The sequence below is a fragment of the Archocentrus centrarchus genome, assembly GCF_007364275.1.
Source record: "Archocentrus centrarchus isolate MPI-CPG fArcCen1 chromosome 18 unlocalized genomic scaffold, fArcCen1 scaffold_23_ctg1, whole genome shotgun sequence".
Taxonomy (NCBI): domain Eukaryota; kingdom Metazoa; phylum Chordata; class Actinopteri; order Cichliformes; family Cichlidae; genus Archocentrus; species Archocentrus centrarchus.
The window spans coordinates 396782-419081 of NW_022060145.1; the positions used below are offsets into that span (position 1 = coordinate 396782).

General features: G+C 39.6%; 1 protein-coding gene across 3 annotated transcripts in view; it reads left to right on the forward strand.

Moving 5' to 3' along the window:
* afap1 (actin filament associated protein 1) overlaps positions 1–19038 on the forward strand; it is a 103436-nt gene extending 84398 nt beyond the window's left edge. For 2 of the 3 annotated variants that reach the window (XM_030722614.1, XM_030722613.1), the window contains exons 7-18: positions 446–532; positions 1348–1423; positions 5136–5288; positions 5846–6057; positions 6998–7143; positions 7452–7566; positions 9825–10043; positions 14260–14389; positions 15155–15319; positions 15452–15642; positions 15734–15901; positions 16869–19038. In XM_030722614.1, the coding sequence (XP_030578474.1) occupies positions 446–532; positions 1348–1423; positions 5136–5288; positions 5846–6057; positions 6998–7143; positions 7452–7566; positions 9825–10043; positions 14260–14389; positions 15155–15319; positions 15452–15642; positions 15734–15901; positions 16869–16895 (1689 nt within the window). In that variant the 3' untranslated portion in view covers positions 16896–19038. The remainder of the gene's footprint in view (positions 1–445; positions 533–1347; positions 1424–5135; positions 5289–5845; positions 6058–6997; positions 7144–7451; positions 7567–9824; positions 10044–14259; positions 14390–15154; positions 15320–15451; positions 15643–15733; positions 15902–16868) is intronic. The other variant, XM_030722615.1, reaches the window with a different exon arrangement.
* Positions 19039–22300: the final 3262 nt, after the last annotated feature.

Consider the following 22300-nt stretch of genomic DNA (forward strand, 5'->3'; position numbering starts at 1 on the left):
CAGACCTTATTGTGTATGGATTCCATGGTTGCATTAAAACTCTTAGGGTTACAGACCTGCCAACTCCAACCCCTCCACCAACTACTACCACACACCACATGTATGCATGCTCTCCCTCCTGAAGCTCCGGCACTGCTGTTGCTCCCTTGGCTGTGATTCAGTAGCATGATGTGGTGTGAGAGAAGAAGGAGTTTGCCATACATGTGGCCTGCATTACTCAAGGCAAACCTTCTAGACTAAAGGAATGAACTTCTTAATTATGTGGCAACTGAGCAAAGAAATATTGTAGGATTTTGAAATTAGGAATCCACCCACATGTTAAGATCAGCCCTGTTAGCTATGGCAGCATATAAACTGAACTCTTTAATCAAGTGTGTGAATGTGGACTTGCTAACTGTGAACGGCAGTCTCATTAGCTAATGGCGTATTTCCTTGTGTGTCCTAGGTGATGAGAGAGGTGTGTGTTAATGGGAGCATAGATTTGGATGGAGCTGGATCTGGATCTCCAGTACATAAACCTGAACTGGAAAAGGTAAACAGAACTCACTGACTCATAGATGATGCTGGCACACTCAATTTAACAGTAAATGTTATATTTTGTCATTAAGTGTAGGGTTTGGATCAGTGAACAGTGAACAGAAGAATACATTTGATTAACTGATTGTGATGAGTGCTCTTCTAACTGCTAGACTCACAAATTTGAAGCCAAAAAAAAAAAAAATCACTAAGCCATTAGTGATTGATTTGTTAGGCAGATTTAGAATGATAAAATATCATTAATCCCACCTGGATTTTGAACCACAAGTTTGATTAATTCCTGTGAACCTGACAGCCAATAATCCCAATAGATTAACAGGATTTTAAAGTTTTTCTCATAGGTCATTAATAGATAAATTGGTTCTAAAATTCCATAGATGACTGTGTTCTTGTAGACAAACTTTTCTATCCCATAAGATTGTCTTTTCTTAGTGCAATCACATAAAATCACAGTATATAGTAATGTTGTAATGTCGTGTCTAAACACTGTAGACATACTGCATGTGGCACATACAGTATGTGTGTGCCTGAATCTATGCATATGCGTTTAGTGGTGGAAAATGAACTACATCAGAGGATCTTTGATGACAAACCTCTCCCAACTTGGCATGACAAACATAAGCCCAGCCTAATTATTCATCTGTAACATGTTGCAGATGTTCCTGCAGTGTAATTATTCAGCTATGTTTGCACGTTAATGCCTTTTTTGACTTGTTTGTCCACAGGAAAGTGGAGTTTTGTTCACTGTGTACCTTCCTGTGCACCCATTCTTCTTTTTATTATTCTTCTATATGGTCATCCTGGCTCCAGAAGGCATCATGTGACAGGCCAAGCTCAGATGGGGAAGCCACCCATGAGAATGGACACAGTGACTGCAAGGACCAAGGTGAGAATCTCAGCAGAAGTTGCAATGTTATGGCTAACATTTGAGTGAAAATTAAAATCTGGTGCTATTTCTTTCCATCCAATTCAGTTTCTAGTTAACACAAAATGTACAGCCTTTCCTCTTTCAAGTTAATTTAGAATTAACAGAACAAGGATTGGGTGTTATGAGGAACAAGTTAAATAAAAGCAACAGAAAAGTGGTCAGTACACTAAAACAATTTTACTTTCATGTAAAAGGCATATTACAGCACATTTCCCCAAGTGTTTTATAGTGGAGTCAGTCTGTCTAGCCTGAGGTTCCGTCTCTCCTTCCTAAAAGCTCGAACTCACTCACTTTTTAGTGGAGCTCAAGGAAGAACAACAAAAGTGATCCTGCAGTCAAAAAAGTATAGAAAAAATTTAGAATGTTACCACAGACTATAGACTGATTCCTTATAGTTGCCTACAGGCAGGTGAGTCTGCTCCCACCTGGATCTCTCATCCCTATCTTGACACACAGGCAACCCAATGTGGATGCAGACCAACATTTGCCCTTGTGAGATAAACTATAAACTTAAACTAGCATAACACCTGCTAGTCTGACTGTAGTTGACCACTGGGTTTGCACCAGATCAAGCTGTTTGTAGTTCTGGCCCCCAAGGGATGCTTAGGGGTTTTTTTTTTTTTGTTTGTTTGTTTTTCAAAAAATTCAGTGGCAATATACTGTTTGTTTCAGCAATTTTCTAGAGCTTTAATCTGAATGCCATAGATGGATTGAAATCACCTTTTGAGCTTCTTTTTTATAACCTTCTAAAACCTTCTTTTTTATAGTGAATTCCCCATCACACTGCATTCACACAGTACCTTTAATTGTAGCCCCATGGCACATTACAGTGTCAATAATGAAGTCAAATGATGGACAGGATTTATTAATATTGGCCTTTCTTGGAACCATAAACAATTATTTTCAGTTTGAATGGCTGTCTTTCTTATGTAATCTCTCTCATAATTCAGAGAGGAATCTCTGCAAGCTGTGGAAAGGTCAACCTTTACTGAAGGCTCAAGAATGAGCATTTGGACTTACTTAACATGCTTTAACACAGGGATGGTCTTTCCCTACTCAACTACAAGCCAAAACAAAGAGATACGGTTGAAATATTCTCTGATTATTTACTGTGTTTGCTCAGCAGGAAAAATTATTCTGGGAGAGAAATCTCATTTTACTTGTCAGCTCAGTTATTTGGATTGTCAACTAAAATTTAACACTCTTATTTTTTTTGTCTCTGTTTAGATTGGTTCATTTTTCCAGAATTATGTCTGAAACAGATTTCCTACCAGCAGTTAATTTCAAATTTCTCCAAACCAGTTGGGGTTGGAGATTTGAAAAGACTTTGTTGTATAAGACATGTTTATGTGTGGCTTCCATGAGAGTATGGAGAAATGAGGTCAGCAGTGATCTCTCAAACATGCACTGAAAAAAAAGAATATCTCTGAAGAATGCAGACATTTACCCTTTTTGCAGTGGTGGGTAGAATGAATTGGATCACGTTGGATTGGATTGGACTGGATTGATTGCTCCTACTGACTCAATCTTGAATAATTCCATATATATGTAGACACAAGCCAACAAAAAAAATCTCCCTACATGGGCATGTTCATTACAAAGCTTAACAAGCTTTGTCTGTCTATCTACCATATTTCAATTATGATATTATTGGGAACTGCAAAATAGTTCACTCTGCAGATTTCACTGGCTGATGGCCAGCTCGCACCCCGAGGTCCGAGTGGCCCTCGGGTGGTAGGTTTTTTTTTTCCTTATAGTTGAAAAGTTTGCAGTTTATTCTGTTCAATAAGCAGGAGTTATGAATGTAACTGAGGTTCTATGAATTCTGCATGACTGGAGGAGACCTTATGAAATACCTGGATATCCATTGTGTACATGTGCAGAGACACAGTACCAATAAAGTCATATGTGTGACCTGGGTGACACAAGCGACCTGATAAAGGAGTCCAACACCCAGCAGTGGTCTTGTGCAGAATCTTCTCATCAAGATTCCAAGTGACAGTGAACTCTGGCAGCCATCCAGAATTCATAAAATCTTAGTTACATTTGTAAAACTCATTCGGTTTCATTCTTCCTGACCACCAGAGACAGTATGAAAATACCTGGATGATTCAGACCAACAAAATCAAAATCTGCACTCACCACAACTCAACTGCTAAACAAAACCACTGTTGCCACAGGATGAGGGGCAGTCACATTAACCCTGTTAAAGTGCGCAAAGGCACAAGAAGAAGCCCAAGTAGCTGCAACACAGATGTCACTCAGTGCATCGCCTCTCAAATGTCTCCTGGTGGAATGACATTTCACAGGGCACTGAGTTCTTCATCCATTCTCCTCATCCTTCACTCCTTCTCATTCAGTCCAAGAACTCTCGTAAGCTTAATCAGCCAAATTCTTTCTGGTAACAAGAAAAAACTGATTTACTGGAATCAAATTAGCCTGATCAGTTTTTTTTAACGTCTTCCTCTTCTTCTGAAGGGAAAAATATTAATAATCTCTTCTTTTTTAAAAAGGTTTAAATCATTTTCACATCTGTATTTCTGCATTACACCTCAGACCTGCTTTGTGTTTGTATTCTTTTGTTATTACAGGAAAAGCCCTGTGCCATAAATTGACTGCAGAGAGCTTCCTTCTTAATTAAGGCAGTCGCCATGGTAGTTGTCACATCAGAGGAAGTAAACACAATATGGAAAAAAAAAATGCCAAACATGAGATTTTGAGTCCAAAGAGGAATTAGATACAGAGTTTCTGTCATTACCATAGCTGTTTGGACTATTATTCATTGTTTTCAGTAGTTACAGTAGGTGCTGATTCCTATAAGGACTGGTTGTGTGTGTGTTTGTGTGTGTGTGTGCGCGTGTGCGCGCATGTGGGTCTGTGTGTGTGTATGCAAGTGCAAACCAGCCTCAGTGATTATACAGATTTCTGTTTGCACATGTGTGTCTAGAGTCGGTCCAGACACTGGGATGACATAAGTGAAGGGGAATGCTTTATATTTCCCTCCCACGCTTCTTCTCCACTGTCTCTTTTGCCTTGATATCTGGCAATAGGGAGAGGTTAAAAGTCACGATTATTTCTTCATAGTATAGAGATGCACATTAAAACAAACATTATTTTTTTCTTTCTTATATTTTCTCACACGCATTCAGATACACCACAGACCACAGTATCAGCTAAACAAGAGAGCCACGCAGAAGCTATTTTCCTCACACAGACAGAGCGGCTCAGATGTAGCCTCTCATGACCTCATTTTTTTCACTTCCTTCAAGCAGAAAGTGCACTGTCATTCAACTCGCTTTTTCTATTTGGACTGAAACTAGGGCAGCTCACATCAGAGTACTCAGACCAGAGGGAATGTTGGGATTTTGAAATGAGCCTAATTCTCTGCTCTTTTGAACCCACAAGGGTCTGATTAAACCCATTCTGAACTCGAGGCTGTTTAGAATAGAGTCTAAGGTTGCTCATGCGTTCTCCTCTCTTTCTTACATTATTACAAAAGCATCCAAACATAACTGAATCAACAAAAATGAATGCGTTACATCTCACTTCATAATTTCCTGTCTTGAGATAAAGATCAAGATTGGCTTAAGTCTGCAGGAGTCCTTTGCTAATCCTTTGAAATCACCAGTGTAAGGAAGCAATTAAGTTTAAAATGTCTGATTCTCTCAAGGAAAAGGAAAGAAAAGTACGAAGTCAGAGCAGAAGACCGGCACTGTGGGGAAGGGAGCAAGCAAGAAGATCACTAAGATCATTGGACTTGGAAAGAAGAAGCCCTCCACAGATGAACAGACATCATCAGCTGAAGAAGATGTGCCTACATGTGGTAAGAGAGAGAGAGAGACAATAATCATAGAATCCTGAAACTGAATGAATCATGATGGTAAAAGTATAATTCTTTTAATTTAGAGCAACATCAGCAGTTTCTTTTTTCTTTTTTGTTTTCATCTCGCTTGATTCACAATTCTATAATGATAATAATGTCTCCTAATTTCATCCTCCCATCTTGGCTGTAAAGCAAATAATTAAAAATGTGGTAAATAAATATTTGTAAATGTGTAGTCTTAAGCATTGTGAGGCATTTTTGGAGATCCTAAGTGCATTTTAATCATCTGGTCTGCAGACTTCTGTTTAAAATAAGCACGTGGCAGATGTGTTTACAGCACAGCTAAATAAACAGTTCTCAGAAAAGATTTATTATGTCATGTTTTGATAAGGAAGACAGCAATTATGTGGTCTGAGATCAGTGACTGCGCAACACCTCCAACTACACAGGCTAGTGCAAATACTGTCAGCCATGAGAACTCACAGGATGTGCTTTTATATCATGATCACTGTAACTGCTTCTTTCAGATGGTACCTTGTGTTTGCTCTGACTGACAGGCTACCTGAATGTTCTCTCCAATAACCGCTGGAGGGAGCGATGGTGTCGCCTCAAGGACAACCAGCTACTCCTCCACAAGGACCGGGATGACCTAAAGAGCCACATCGCGTCACTGCCCCTCAGAGGCTGTGAGGTCAGCCCTGGCCTCGACCACAAGCACCCCTTTGCCTTCCGCCTGCTTCGTAACAGCCAAGAAGTAGCTGTTTTGGAGGTCAGCCACTTTGATGGACTTGATTTCATACTTGAGAGATTTTCATCTATTAAAACAAAAGTTTTCAAACTCCATTCAAATAGACTTATACTGGTATAAGAAAAGACTTCTTGTCATTTTTCCCTCCTTATTTTTGGTCTCCTGTAGTCAGCATCTCCTCCACCCACAGTTTGATTTTTTGGGTTTGATTTTGCTGGTCTGTATGGGTGTAGAGAGCAGTGGAGGTATGGAAAAACACATCAGGGTTGATCCACTCAGTGTTAAAGGGTCATTTCACCAAGTGACAGAAATCTGTCATAGCGACAGAGAACTTTAAGGTTGCTAATGCAGGTGAAACGCTCCGCTTGCATCGAGACACCTGACCACTGCAGAGTTTAAACGAAGCATCGAAGCAACAAAGTCGTGTCAAGAATTTTAATTATAGTTGAATTATTATACATTATATTAATGTGGAATTTAAATTTTATGATGATTTGCCTGCATCTCACTCTATCCCTACCATCCTCCTCTGTCACACGCTTAGCATGTCCTTCTTCACTGCATCCATGAACCTGCTCTGTGGACTTCCCCTTTTCCACTTGCCTGGCAGCTCCATATCCATTATCCTTTGTCCAGTATATCCACTATCTTAACCTTGCTAACTTTGTCTCCATAGTGCTCGTCCTGAGCTGTCCCTCTCATATACTCATTTCTAATCCTGCCTATCCTGGTTACTCCCAATTCAAATCTGAGCATCTTCAACTCTTCCACCTCCAGCTTGACTGCCGTTCTTTTTGTCATAGCCAGACTATACATCATAGCAGGTCACATGACTACCATCTTGTAAACTAAAATTTTGGAATCTTCTAATTGAGTTAATTTTTTTTTATGTTAAAGACACTCTTTAACATGAGAGAGACTGGTGGGATTACATTCCTGTAACTATGACATTTGCCTTCAGGCCTCGTCCTCAGAGGAGATGGGTCGCTGGTTGGGGGTTTTGCTGGCCGAGACTGGATCCACCACTGACCCAGCCACTCTGCACTACGATTACATTGACGTTGAGACCACCGCTAACGTCATCCAGCTTGCCAAGCAGTCCTTCTGGTACTGATATTTTGTCTTTGGCATTTGGTCATTTTCTCTCTGGTTAATACCTGGAGGAGCTCTTAAAGAATTACTGCATTATGTCTTTTCATCCCTTATTTTATTTGCTCATAATAGTTTATATGCTGAATCTTAGTAATGCTCATTTAATTTGTTTGTTTTCTTTTTTTTTTTTTTATAGCATCATTTTCAGCGTAAATGCAGCTCTTAATGATCTATTTTTTAAAACTTTTTGTGGACTAACAAGGTACACGTTATCATACGTTATCGTAGAGATCTAAATCCCAATCTTGGTGTTTTATGTTCAGTTTCACCAGCAAACGTGCTCTCTCTCCTAACCCATATCTTGACAACCCAGTCAACGGCTACGCCTGCCCCACTGGTATGGCACTGCACTATGATGATGTGCCCATAAATGGAACGGTAAGGACACGCCTGCTTACTGATGCTGCACACATGCTACACAAAGAAAGAGTGAGTTAATGTAGCTCAGCACCCTCTGTTTTGCATTCAAACTCTTACCTGATTCTTTCTTTGCGTTCTTTTACTTTTCTGCATATCATTAACATATTTACAGAAAATTTGTCATAAGTTGATGAATGCAATAAAGAAATACATACAAGTACAATCTAATTTTAGGTGCTGATTTAAAACTTTCAGGAGTTCCAGGGTAACTGCTTGATAAAATCTGTTTTCTCAAGCACCATTTCTTAAGATCCAATTAGACGAGTAATGGCATGCCCTTTCCTATTTATAATGATGGTGTTTTTTGTAACCAGCACTCTATAGCCCCACACCTTTTGCCTTCTAAACCCACTAACCTCCTGACAGATTTAAAAATACTGAAAGTGCACGTTAACCTGGGGTCAGCTCAGTCTGTACCCAAAGAACAGCACATTCCTGTTGTTATTGCTGTAAAGCTGTGGTGGTTAATTTTCTAAAACTAGTCAACTTTAGCTTGTTTAAAATTTTCTTGCAGATTTCTTTATGAAACATGATCTCTCAGCTGGTGACATCTGTATAAAGTCGCATCATCTGTGAAGTCAGAAAAGGAAATCTTGAAAACTTTATCAAGACTTCTGTTGGTCTATAGCAACACCATTGCTTAGTTTTAAGTTAAATTCAGTTAAATAATAAACACAGTTAAATTCAACAAGATGTAACCCAATTTTTCACGAGCTGTCTAAGCTCATTTCCACCCCCTACCCTGACAGTGTGTATAATGTTTACAGTCTGTATACTGACAGTATACAGTTGGTATAAAGATAAGGAAAAGACTCTAAGCATCATCAGTTAAATTCAAACTCATCTCTGCTACACTTGTAACGAAACTCCATACAGTCCAGCACAGAGCTTTACTGCAAGATCACCAAAGCTAACCTGTTTATCCTGCACTAAACTGCAGTATTTTCATGCAACCTTTGAATAACGCATCACTATACCTCAGTTTGTTTTGCAGTACATTTCTCTATATGAAAAAAACATAACTTCACATCATATGCAGATCCAACACCTGGTTTTACAACTGTAAACTTTGCATTTTATCAGATGTCACTGAGCAGCCCTTGGCTTTAAATCTAACCTTTCTTCTTCCTCTCCTGTCCTCTTTCTTACATCTTTCTCCATCTCTGATTGAACTTCTTGCTCTCTTTTCTCTCCCTGGAAATACAGCAGCTGGACCTTTAGCTAGCAGACAGACTGAGCGACAAACTGCACACAAACAGTTTGTGTGTTTGCTGATTTTTGTTGAAACATTGCGTTTGAAATTACCTGCCACATGTTGCAGCCTTTATTTTCACTCCTCTTCTGTAGCACTAGCTAAGATGCTGAAATACCGCGACCACAACCTACGGACCAAAAACATTGTTCCGGATCATTCCGGACCACTTTAACCCCTTGAGTACAGCGCTATAAATGATGCATAAATTATATGGTTTTGCCTCTTTTAAGTCTTAGTATGCGATAAGCCTGGGACGAATAAGCCAAAACAATTGTCTCTTATGTGTTCCTGTTCCCTCCATTTACGCTCAGATCGATTTTATGGTTGAAGGTGCAGAAATTAAAACTTCACCTTAACTTCACCTTAAACCTAAACCTAAACGAGCCTGTTTTGAAAATGCAGGGAGTAAAAGTAAAAAGTTGTCAGAAAAATAAACACTCAAGTAAAGTACAGATACCTGAAAATTCTACTTAAGTACAGTAACCAAGTATTTGTACTTCATTATGTCTCACTTCTGCAATTCAAAATAACTGTTGTTGAGACAGGAAAAGCAGACAGAAACTACAGAGTATTTTATTCATAAATTAGATGTTATACAGAAGTATAGGACTACTCCTGCGATTTAGTAGTATTGTTCTTTCATAAATTTCTAGGACTTAATAAAAACTCATCAGTAATTAAAATAACTCTTCCAGAGGCAGAGGACACATCAAATACTGGTGGAGCAGTACTCTCCATGTTGGGGAAGCTGAACTAAGTGTGCTATTTGGAGCAATTCCTATTTAATGTCACATGCTGCAATAATATCTGCTGTGAAAATGTGTGTTACTAACATTTCGCTCCTATCATCTCTTCCTTTCTGTTCTCCTTAAATCCTTTTCCCCTCTTATTTCATCTCCTTTCTCCTTTCTCTCGACTCCTCTCTTCTGCTTGTTTGCATGCTCACCCGGTCTAACCCAAGGACCCAGAGACGCAGTGCACCATTCCCAGCACAGGACGGCACCAGCTGAAAGAGGGGGTGCACTATGAGAACACTGAGCTCTATGAGAACATGCCCTCACTCAATCCTCCCAAGCCTTCTTCTACTGCTGCTTCCCACTCTTCTACTAGTCACTACAAAACCCCTGTTTCTAAAATCTCCTCAAAGTTTCTCACTGCTGATTCTAAAACTGCTACTCAGGTGACTAACACATTGCTGCATAATCTTCATGTTTCTTTTATACATTTCTGCATATTAACAGTCTTAAATTCAGTTTTCTTTTTTCCTTTTTATGGTTGTGCAGAATGACTTTTGATGTTTTTAATTTTCCCCTTTTCACTGTTTGTTTAGGTGGCAATCTCCTATGTTCCCCATGTGGACATATATTGGTATGGGTGTGGTTGTAATAAACCAGCACTCGCTCCTATTCATTTTTAATGGATTAAGTCTAAGTTTATGAGACTGTATTTTTTTCTATTAAATAAATTAAAAAGACAATTGATAGCACCTTTATTGTCAGCAAGTCCGATTATCACCAGTGTAACTGATCACCTGGTTTCCATGGAGAAGCCCTGGAGATGCATATTTTCATGCTTGAAATCCAAACAGTTAGTTCCCATGCTGTCACTTTTCCAGTAAAATGAATGCTGATTGCTATGATAATGGAAAAGTAGTTTATTATTCCTGCAGGAGTGAGCTTTGACTCAGTAGATAAGTTGTTGGTGTTGGCCACCCAGGAGTCCATCAGCCTGTGAATTGTTCCCCTTCTGCTGTAGTTCTTAGTAAATGGATTTTTATCACAGCTGGGCCTGAAATCAGTCCCATGTCCTGGCTTTGGAAATGTTCACCGTGTGCTCCAGTTCATACTAGTTTTGCTCCTGTAAGTTGATACAGTTACCGCTGATATTGATTACTCATTCAGCGTCACATATTCAGTGTTTGGGTTCTCTGGTGAAATAGCGACTGTGAGCATATAATATGTACAGTACTTACATATCTGAGTGTGTGTTTGTGTGTTTGTCCCATGCATTCAGTTCAATTAAATTCAGTTTTATTTATAGAGTTTCAGTTCACAAGAACAGTCTCCTCAAGGTGTTTTATATTGTAAAGTAAAGACCCTAAAATATTTGAAAGAATCCCCAACAATCACATGGCCCCTATGAGCAAGCACTGGGTGACAGTGAGAAGGAAAGAAAGAAACCTCCAGCAGAATCATTATACAAGCTAACTTTATGTCAGCTAATGTTAGGCTTGAGTGTCCTAAAAAATCACACTTTGCCTCTGATAAACAGTTTGATTACATTCTCACAGTATGAGAGTTTCTTCACTAAGTCCAACAATGTTAAAGCCACTTCAAAGAAAGTGCAGCTAACAGTGGCAAAATCAGCAAAGCTTACTGACAGAAAAGTTCAGGATATCCTCAACATCTGACCTCAGTATTGCTGCCATGGGACAGAATTGACCTTCACTGACTCGACTCGTTTCGGACTCCTTTCACAAAGTTTTACAGCATCGTCCAGAGTAAATAGATGTGGACACATTGACACCTGAGGTAAACAATGGACTGACAGCTTACAGTCTTCCAGAGGCAGACTGTAAGCATAATGAGGGGAGCCCTAGCGCTGTAGCTAGGATTATGCACTTGAAGTGGGAGGGGTAACAAAACAGAATTTGGTTAACTGCAATTTTTAATTGAGTTTGTCGTACTCAGAGTACTCAGATAGAGTAGAAAACTGCTAAACAAGAACTAGTCCATTTACCATTTACAATCTACTGACATCTAGTGGTGAGATTTTGCATACTGTACCTTTGACACCAAAGGTGTGTTCTAATGTCTGTAGTAAAATATTGTGGTCAATGGTGTCAAATGCTGCACTGAGATCTATAACAGTACAGACAGAGATGAATCCATTTTAAGATCATTCATAACCTTAACTAGTGTTGTTTCTGTGCTTTGATGCACTCTAAATCCTGACTGAAACTCTTCAAATAAACCATTCCTTTGCAAATGATCACTTAACTATTAGACAACTACTGTTTCAAAAATTTTTTGAAATAAAAGGAACCTAATTATAGGTTTTGTCTATAATTAGCTGAGACAGATGGATCAAGTAAGGGCTTTTTAAGTTGTATTGCAACCCTGTTCTAAATACCACCCTACCTCCATGGTCATTTACAGTCACCACCTCCATCTCTTTGATGCATTTGGTGTGACAAAGGGGTGTTAACATGCCCTACAAGGCCATAAAGGACTGCTTAGTTATATGAAGTAAAGCCGTAGTCAAATTGGGATATAGGCTTCAATAATGACAACTCATGTAGCACTCTAAACTATTATATACCTCCATACATGTTTACGTTTTTTTTTTTTTCTTTTTAATGTGCTTTAGCAATATGAAAATGGTCAGACTGAGTAACTGGGTTTACAAACTGTCATCTACCATCAGAAAGTGTCATGTAATGTGTGAAATCTTAGGTTATACTCAGATTACTATTTAGTTTTTACAAAGTAGTTCTATTTAATCCAGATGGACAATCGTGATTACAAGCAAGAAAATAAGAGCAGTTAATCATCAACTAAGCAAATTTCAGCAGCTCACCCATACCCCAGGAAGCTGCTGTGTGGTTATTGTAATAATTACATAAATAAATGAAATACCACCATTGCACAAATACTGTATAGTAAATATATATTTTCATATTTTCTGGTCCATGTGTAATGCAGTGCAAATAATACTCAAGTCAAAGAGGATGTTTATTATTGTGGTTCATGCTCACCAAGATCTGTTTTCATCTAAAAAAATAAAATAAAAGTTCTGAAGAACCCACTATATTTGCCTACTAACAGGCCATATTTTTTTCCCCTAATGCAAGGGATGAACCAGTGTATTGGCCACACATAACAGACAAATTAGCAAAGAAACTTTGCCAGCGGCCTGGCACAAAGACACAATTTGTTCACATTTCTTTATGAAAAATGAAATGAAATGAAAATCTATGAAAAATGCTAAAGATAACAGCTTGACAGTCAGGGTGTCTGTAAAGATTTTGAGGAAACTGGACAAAAGAAGCAGTGGCAGACCTGAAAAGAAAAATTATCTATAGGAGATGAACATTATCTGAAAGTCATATCTTTAAGAAATGGATAAGCATCCAGCACAGACCTGATATTGGGGTGTCTGTAGCTCAGGAGGTCGGAGTAGCTCACCTACTAATCGGAAGGTTGGTGGTTCAATCCCTGGCTGCTCCAGCCGGCATGTCAAAGTATCCTTGGGCAAGATACTGAACCCCAAGTGGCTCTCCAATGATTTCACTGGAGTGTGAATGTATGCGAATGGTAGATAGAAACCACTTAGAAAAAGTGCTTGTATGAATAGGTGAATGAGGCATGTTGTATAAAGCACTACACAAATAGAGTAGAAAAGCACTATATATCAATAGGACCTGAGAGATGCATCATCTGATATAGGGCTATCACCTGTTCACTGAAGCCTCATCAGAAATGGTCTCAATGGAAGGTGTCAAGAAGCTATTCATAAGGAAGGGAAACAGAGAGAAAAGGCTGAGTTGTGCCTCATTAAACAAGAACTTAAAATCAATGGAACCAGGTTTTATGGATTGATGAATTTTGACTCAAATCATTGTCAATATGTACAGAGGTAGTCAGGAGAGAGATATAACAGTGAGTGTTTACAGCCATCTGTAAAATATGGTGGAGGCTCTGTCGTGGTTTGGGGCTGCATATCAGCCAGTGGTGTTGTGTCAGTCTTGTCAAAACTGATGGAATTATGAATGCAGAAAAGCAAAGTCAGATTTTGATCCACCATGCAATCTGCATGCAAAGCATCGGATTTGAGATGGTTTCATTTTTCATCATGACAGTGATCCCAATCACATTGCAAATATAGTAAAAGCATAACTGGCATACCTAGAAAACATACAGTGCAATACTATCAGCCATGGACGGGTCTCCTCAGAGCCTGGACCTCAGAAGTGTGCGATCATCTTGAGAGACAACAGAACAAAAGGGAGCCAACATCCAAAGAAGAGCTTTGAATGTCCTTCAAGAAGCCTGGAGAACTATTCCTGAAGACTACTTTAAAAAAAGAAAATATAAGAAATGAATTACTTCATTCCTTTCTTCATTCGCATAAATCCTTATGTATAGCCTTCCAAAATATGTTCATATGTGCAGGAGTGACTAATATGAATCTTTTTTTAATTATAGGATAATATTTGTGCAGTCCAAGTAGACACACCTGTGGAATAAGCCATAATGAAGTATTTAATGGAAGGTTATTTCATAAGTGCATCTTGGCGCAGTTTCCAGGACAATTTGGTATTTGTGTATAGCTTATATAGAGTACCACTAACTATTTGTAGGGTCATTTGAAATGTGTCTTTCCTGTTTGTTCAGCTAAAGGGAAAGAAGGGCGCAGCAACTAATGGGGTGGCATCAAAACAGAAGGCCGAGCCAAAGAACCAACCCAAGAAGAATGGAGTCAATGGAACAAATGGGTCCACGTCTCTGAAACGCAACAACTCAAGTAAGTTTTGAGATGTGAAGGTACCAGCAGGAAGTCATCTTGAATTGAAGTATCATCCACCTTTCCCGGTCAGGTCTTGCTCTGTAAGTGAACAGCAGACAGTGTGTCTGGCTTCTCACCACTGATTGCTTTCTAGCAAAATTCATTTCCACAGCAATGTGGAAAATGCAGGATGTCTAAATTACAGTTGGTTTCAGTAAAGGGGAGTAAATAACTGAAAGCCTTTAAACCTATCCTACCCTGGAAACAGTCCATGTGACGCATGTGGGCCAGATTTTAGCCTCCTGCCAACTCCAGGGTAAGAGGCGCGATAGCAGAAACAGAGCCCAATTCGTTGGAAGAGAGCGAAATGTGGTTGAGTTAATCCTCGTGGTTCAGAAAAATATTTTTTGCCTAATGTGTGAACGAGGAGGGTTGTAACCACTTAGCATAGCTTGCAATTCCTCTAAATGTCAGAATGGAAACACCAAAGGCTTCATGTTGGGTTTAGAATATGACACACAATTCTCAGTGTCACATAAGAGTGCTGAATTTGAAACTGTTAGCAGCGGCTTGAATGAGTGATTCTTCATAATTCTTCACAGTGACGGGAAGGTTGAATGGTTACCCTCAGTATATTTTCCAGTGAGAGAAGCCATAGTCCTGGCAATTAGTGACTGTGGAAGGCTGTGAGTTCAGTGGGTTTCTGGGCAGTTCAGACCTCTCTCTCTCTCTCTGCACTAGCAGATGGCTTCACTTTTTGATACCTGTTTTTTTCCTGTGCAGATGGGGAGCAGTGTAAGTACGGGAAGAACCGTGTGGAGGCTGATGCCAAGCGACTGCAAGCAAAGGAGGAAGAGCTGATGAAGAAGAAGCAGGAGATCAGAAACCGCCTGACCCAGCTGAAGAAGGAGAGGAGAGACCTGCGCGTTGCTGTGGAGGCAGCAGCTGGTGAGCTACATCTTGACTTACATCTGAAATTTAAAGAAATGTTTTGCTCTGGGAAAAAAAAAATACCTTCCACTCGACATCTCACCAACTTGAGTTTATTAAAGTAATAATTCTCTCCGTCTCACCCATTAGGCAAACGTTCGCATAGTTCTCTGTCAGAGCGCTTGAAGAGGCTGGAGGATGAATGCAAACTCAAGGAGGACGAGCGGGTGAACCTGGAGCTGGAGCTAACTGAGGTGAAGGAGAGCCTGAAGAAAGCCCTTAGTGGAGGTGTCACCCTCGGCCTCACCATTGAGCCGAAAGCTGGCACTTCCGGCCTCCAGGTCAGAACACTCTGTGTTCCCTTTTCCTTTATAATGCCATGCCACCGCATTAGCATACCGATGTATTTTTATTCTCTGTGCGTTTGTGCAGTCACCAGCAATGCTGCGACGGACACATGAGTCTTCTCCATTCTCCAGCTGTGACACTAGTGACACAGAGTCCTGCTCCCTGCCAGTCAACAGTGCCTCACTGCTCTGCCGACAGCAGGGCAGCAAGAAGCCCTCACCAGTCCGGGGACATGTCCTCAGGAAGGCCAAGGTTAGAGGTCACACTACACAGTAGAACTAGCACCAGTTTTTCTCTTCGAATATGCCATGCCTTTGACATTGCATCTCTGACTAGTTCTGTCCTTTGGACATATTCAAAGAGCTTTTCAGAAGCACCACGTTTGAACTGCACAGGTTCTTTTATTTTGAAATTTGTTTTATTCTCTTTGCCATTCCTATGTCTGACTTCCAGCCCTCCTCATCTGCTCTGCCCCATGTGATGTGGCTCCTGTAAAAAAAAAAAAAAAGTAGGCCTAGTATTTTAAGCATTCCACTTCTTGGAAGCTTCTGTCACACTATGATGTACTTAGAGGATGCCTCCCTCAGGTTAAGATGCTGATATGAGTTTATGTGCTTTTGTCTCTCCTAATATATCAAAAAAAGTTTAAATATGAATGTAATGCTAGTGTTCCCATTCTTTTAGCCATATTCAATTCAATTTTATTTAGATAGCGCCAAATCACAACAAGCAGTCGCCCTAAGGCGCACTGTATTGTATGGTAAAGACCCTACATATGTAAAAAAAAAAATAATTTGTTTTTCTTGAACCTGTGTCTGTAGCAGTGGAAACAGTGTGAGTTAGGTCCAAACAACTTGCGTTATGGATGATTAGATCAGCACAGTTGTGGTTCAGGGTTTTAGCAGTGCAGAGAACAGTTGTGTGTCAGGGTCCACAGAGGAGGAGAGGAGGAGCAGGGTGTCACACAAACAATGAGCAGTGAAGCAGCAGTACTTTATAAAGTTGTGTAGTTCACTGCAATCTTCAGTTTAAGTATTTTTATGCACACCTGTACACATCAACACAACTGCAATGTAATTGTTCATTTGATTTGGTAAACTGAGGACTAGTGCTCAAAAATTTATACAGGTAGTAAACCAATGATTTAACAGCCGGCAAATGCAAATGCTTGCAAAATATGTACAAGCATGCAAATTGAGTCTCTGTGTCTGTTTTGCAGGAATGGGAACAGAAGACCGGCACATAAACCTCTCACATACATTCTCACATCAGTCTTCCTCTAATCTCTTTTTTTAAATTGTGTATATATTTATTTAAAAAAAAACCCTGTTCATACAGTCAGCGGGTGTGTTGAGGAGGATACATGCATAGCATTCACATGTACTAAAACATGTGGCTAGTTTTAGTATACTGTAAGTACCACGGCATTAACTTTTATACTATTGAGCATGCTCGGTGTACTTTGTCGTGCAACTTGTGTTTTCTGCTGTCACATCTTTTCAAGCAACAACCTGTCTTTTTATTTTTCCTCTCAAAATGTGTTCTAACCATTTGAGTTTAAAAGGGTCAAAGGTTAAAACCAAGTATTTATTTGTAAATGTTAAAAAGGAAATACTAGCTTCCCTGTTTATTTATGTTGACGTATTTAAAGTATTTTGTAGAGTTTGTGGCTCTGCAGACACTCCATTTCCCTACAACTTAATTGGCCATCAGTCATGAAACATGAAAGTTCCTCTGTCATGGTCACAATAGTTGTAATACACACCAGCTGAGCAACAATGTAGCTCCTCTCCGATCAGTAATTGAAGAAGTACGATACAAGTACAATTCTCCAGACTGTTAGAATAACCCTAAACATCAAGTCATAAACCAAAAGTTAGGCTGTGTGATTGAGACATGCTAGAAAAAGATGCATTTGGCACAGCTGAAGACTTTTTCACACACATATGATGATAAATCACTCTTGAAAAGCATGTTTTAGTATGAATGTCCTTACTTTATATCTGTGATCTGTGGGCAGTCTGACGGTAAGTTTGTGTGTAGTGATAAATCACCTGTTTATTATGTTCCTTTTGCATTAAAGCACCATGAAACTGGATTATATGTGTGGTCTGGACAACTTCCAGAAATGAGAACTATTTGCTTACGTGAAAATCCAGTTACCTGGATTCTGTGGTGCTCTGCACACAAATGCCAGTTTGGAGAAGTTTGCAAACAGAAAGCTGAGAAGTGCTGAGTCAAATATAAATACTGAAACTGAAAATAGTACAAAGACACATCATTTTACATACAAGAATTTTACATTTTTTTTATTAGCTGAAGATTTCTAATTTAAAGGTTAGGACAGGCAATAAAATAACAGTTGTAACACCTGCACTTAGTTGATAATATGAATGACTATAAAAAAAAGGTTAAGTCACATTAGTCCACATGACATGGGAAGCTCATACAATCTGTGAAGGACACAGATTGTATGAGCTCATACAATCTGTGAAGGACCCATTAATACTCAGCCATGTGTACACATTTTGGGACATATATATATTTTGCATGATGCTGGTAGGAGGGTGGGTAGATTTAACTAAATAAAATCTAAAAGGAAAACATTTGTCTAAATAAAGCCTCAATAAGGACTTTATCATCCATGCTTCTCAACTGGTGCCTTGCTAATGGAGAAATTGTGGGGCGGTTTTGTGTGTGTGTGTGTGTGTGTGTGTGTGTGTGTGTGTGTGTGTGTGTGTGTGTGTGTGTGTGTGTGTGTACACGCATTTGTGTGTGCGTCATTCACATGTTTCTATGGCACATTCCAAATCCTTCAACATTACACTGACTAAAAGAGAGGTACTTGTAAACTCAAATTGCTGTGTGCTGTGTGTTCTGCTATATCAAAGACTGTGAGTTCGATTTCCACACTGTTAAACACACACATTCGTCTGTGTCACATTGATAATGGTGTTCTTTTTTTTTTTATGGTGTTTCACTGCCTAAGCTTTGCTACTATGTATATAAGGCAAAATGACTTTATGGGGAATGTTGACAAATGTAGTGTGAGCATGCACAAAGTTTGGAAATCACATAGAACACACAGACACTCACTGCTTCACAGTGATGTAAATTTTTTCTGTCACCTGCCTGCCTTCAGATTGATATCCCACCAGCTTACAAGAAAGTTAGCTTGAAAACAGGGACGGGAGATTTTACAAGTGTTTAGCTGTAACAGAGCAGGATGTCTGATGTCAGTAAATGTGAACCTGCTGTACATAGCTTGGTACTGGGTGGGGGTTGGGCTTGTTTCTTTTTGCACCTTATACATGTTCTCTTCTTTTATATCACAGACATTCTCCATCTTGGCGACAAACACACTTGTACATAAATGAATAAACCTCCTAACAAACCATTCTCTGACTTTGTGCTTTATTGCTGGCTCTTTATGTAATTTCTGTTCACAAGCACTATAAGAATTTGAAAACTGAAGTTGTCTTTAAAGCGCTCAGACTACATCTGGATGTCTGTATGTTTGTGACAACAGGACAAATTCTGAATTTTTATGAAAGTATACCAATTTAAAGGTGTCAAAATTAATCTGACTGAAGGATTCACAGCTAGAACATGAGTCTGTTTTCAAATTGTTGCTAAAAAGCAGACTTTTCAAGTGCTGTAATTTGTTTTGGCTAAACACCTGCACCAGATGCTGATATCACCATTAAAAGACTAAAAAAACGAGGTACATTATTCTTCATTATACTGTAGTTCCTCTTATATTATGACAGTCTGGATCTACAAGAGGTTGGTGAATGAGGCTGTGAAGCCACTGCATTACTTTGTGAACCACAGGGAGAGGACATTGACAGTCTGGCTGATTCACAGAATATATCACATTTTGTGATCACACCATTTTACCAGTGGGGATCATATATTTTGTGAACAATAAGCTTTGGCTCACTAGTGAGCTGAAAGAGCTTCTTAAGAAGAAAGCCTTCACTTCTGGGGATAGGGAAGAACTGAGGTGGGTACTGCACAAATTAAGGGTGGAGCTGAGAAAAAGCAGGCTCTCCTATTACAAGGAAATGAGGCCAAACAACACAGCGGACGTGTGAATTAGAAGGAAGATCAGTAGGTGACAGACAACCATTGGACAGCCAGGAGAGAGCAAACACTCTTCTTCTTTTGGCTGCTCCCTTTACAGGTTGTCACAATGGATCACCTTCCTCCATGTAACTCATGTTCTAGCTGCTCAACAGTCCTGGGTCTTCTTTTGTTTTATTTTTTGTGATGCAGGTTAGTATCACTTGAATCACTTGATGTGCCAAATGTTTCTGCCTGGCCAGTCCAGCCCTCTTCTACTACAGAGCCACGCTGTTGTAACATCCAGCATGCAATTTAACACTGTCATCTGGGTCCTAATGCCAGCCCGAATCTTTCTCAAGCAAGACTTTTATCATTAATGGCATCATTATAAAACAGACAAACTGGATTTTATGGTTCTAAGTGAAACCTGGCTTGATAACGCTGGTGACATAGGACTGACTGAAACATCACCCACTTGTTATAGTTTTGAATATTGTGTGGCAGAAAAAAAATAAGTGCCAAATCCAAACTGATTTTCTGATGATTTATTGAAAAAAATCTTAGAGGGATCAAACAGTCTTCACACCAGCACTGACCAAAGAACAAAATAATAACAGCTCCTTTCTACTCATTGTATTGATACAGTCTTAGGTGTGGGGAGTTCCAGTCCCCACCACCATGTGGGCATCAGCATGATAATAACCTGCATAATGATGTTAGATGCAGCTTACATTTTAGTTGCTTTCCCATCCTCACTCAGTCTTTGTACATGAAAATTACAATTACATGCAAGAGGTACACAGAGGTTATTTTCCATGACATGTTGTACCTGTATAAATGGGGTGATACATGCTCACATGCTTGATCTCATTTTTTTCCCCAGAGAACCTGATGTTACAGTTATCAGTGCTCTAGATGTTATCTTTGATTGTTGCATATTTTCACAAGTATTTCATTCACCTGTTAAAACAAATACCAACAGATTTATCAACAGGTGTTATGTCTGGGTTTAGGTTAATTGGTGATTCTAAATTGCTCATAGGTGTGAATGTGAGTGCGAATGGTACTGTCATCATGTGACAAGATGCTAGTTTCTCTGATGCTATCTCTCATTGATCATATTGCCTCTGTGAGAAATATTAATTTATGTGATCCATCTAAAGCAGTGAAAAGCTAAAGATGCCAAAAAAAAAAAGAATCTACCAGAGAGCTGAGAGGAAATACAGAAAAAAAATACAAATTGAGTTTGAAATCTATAAAAATACATTTAATTGTTATAACAATGGAATGATGCTTAGGTGTAGGTTCAGTAAGGAAGCTCTGTATTTACTCCTCCGTCTGCTTTCCAAGGTTTGGCTGCTTTTTTATGCGGTCAGTTAAAGCTGACATCATTGCTCTAGTCCAGTTGTCCTTCTGCTCTTTTACTTCAAGCCAATCAGTCTCCGTTTTGCATACTTTAAATCTCACTGCCTTCCTGTCATTCTTCCTTGCAGATTCATTCGTGCAATCTACCTCCTCCCCATCTCCACCTCATCCAAGCCTCCATCTTTATCTTCACCACTAACATCAGCGTCTACACTCTGGGGGTCCTGCTCTAATTCCTGTCATGGCTGGGATTCTGTTCTGCTTCCATGGGCCATCCGACTCTAACCGCAAATTAGATTAATTGAATTCTGTGTATCAATGAATAAAAAAAAAAATCCTAATAATTTTTCTTTATTGCAATAAAATTAGCCAGATAATCCTGATGATTGCCTCAGGTCCCCTCGAGTTGATCGGAAGGTCGGGGTGGGGGGGTCCCCCTCAATTAGGCCTGAATCATGCTTCTGTGTTGGGCGTCCCAATGTAAACATACTCCTGTCTGAACCCTATACCATAAACCTACGACGTAACCTGACATGCACCTCTTGAGAAATGTAACTACACATTGGGTCGACGCATCCCACAAGGATTGTGACTACCGTGTGGTGTTCACAGGGCATTTCCAGTTATGTACATAGGCCAACCCGATGCAGAAGCATAATTCAGGTCTTAATTGGGATTCGCAAGTCTTTCACCTCCTTACTTGGAGCTGACATAGGGCAAAAGGCGGGGTACACCCTGTACAGGTCGCCAGCCTGTCCCAGGGCCAACATAGAGCGACAGACAACCATTCACACCTATGGGCAATTTAGAGTGACCAATTAACCTAACCCCAGTACCTGCATGTCTTTGGACTGTGGGAGGACACCCACGCAGAGAACATGCAAACTCCACACAGAAAGACCTGGGCCAAGGTGGAATTGAGCCCAGACCTTCTAGACGTCATTGTAGCTGTGAGGCAGCAGTGCTAACCACCGCACCACCGTGCTGCAAACACAGAAACAGTTCTTAATAAAATCATTGATTACCTGAAGACAAGCAGTAACTCACAGAGGGCTTCAGTTATAGTTCCACTTCATCTCACTGCTGTCTTCTTGATAATGGCATTTTAATTTAAAGGCATCATAATTTAGCTGGTTAAGAGGTCAGGTTCTTGACTGGTTTTCATCATATTTAAAGGGTAGACACTTCTATGTTTCAATTAGTAGTACAAAATTAAAT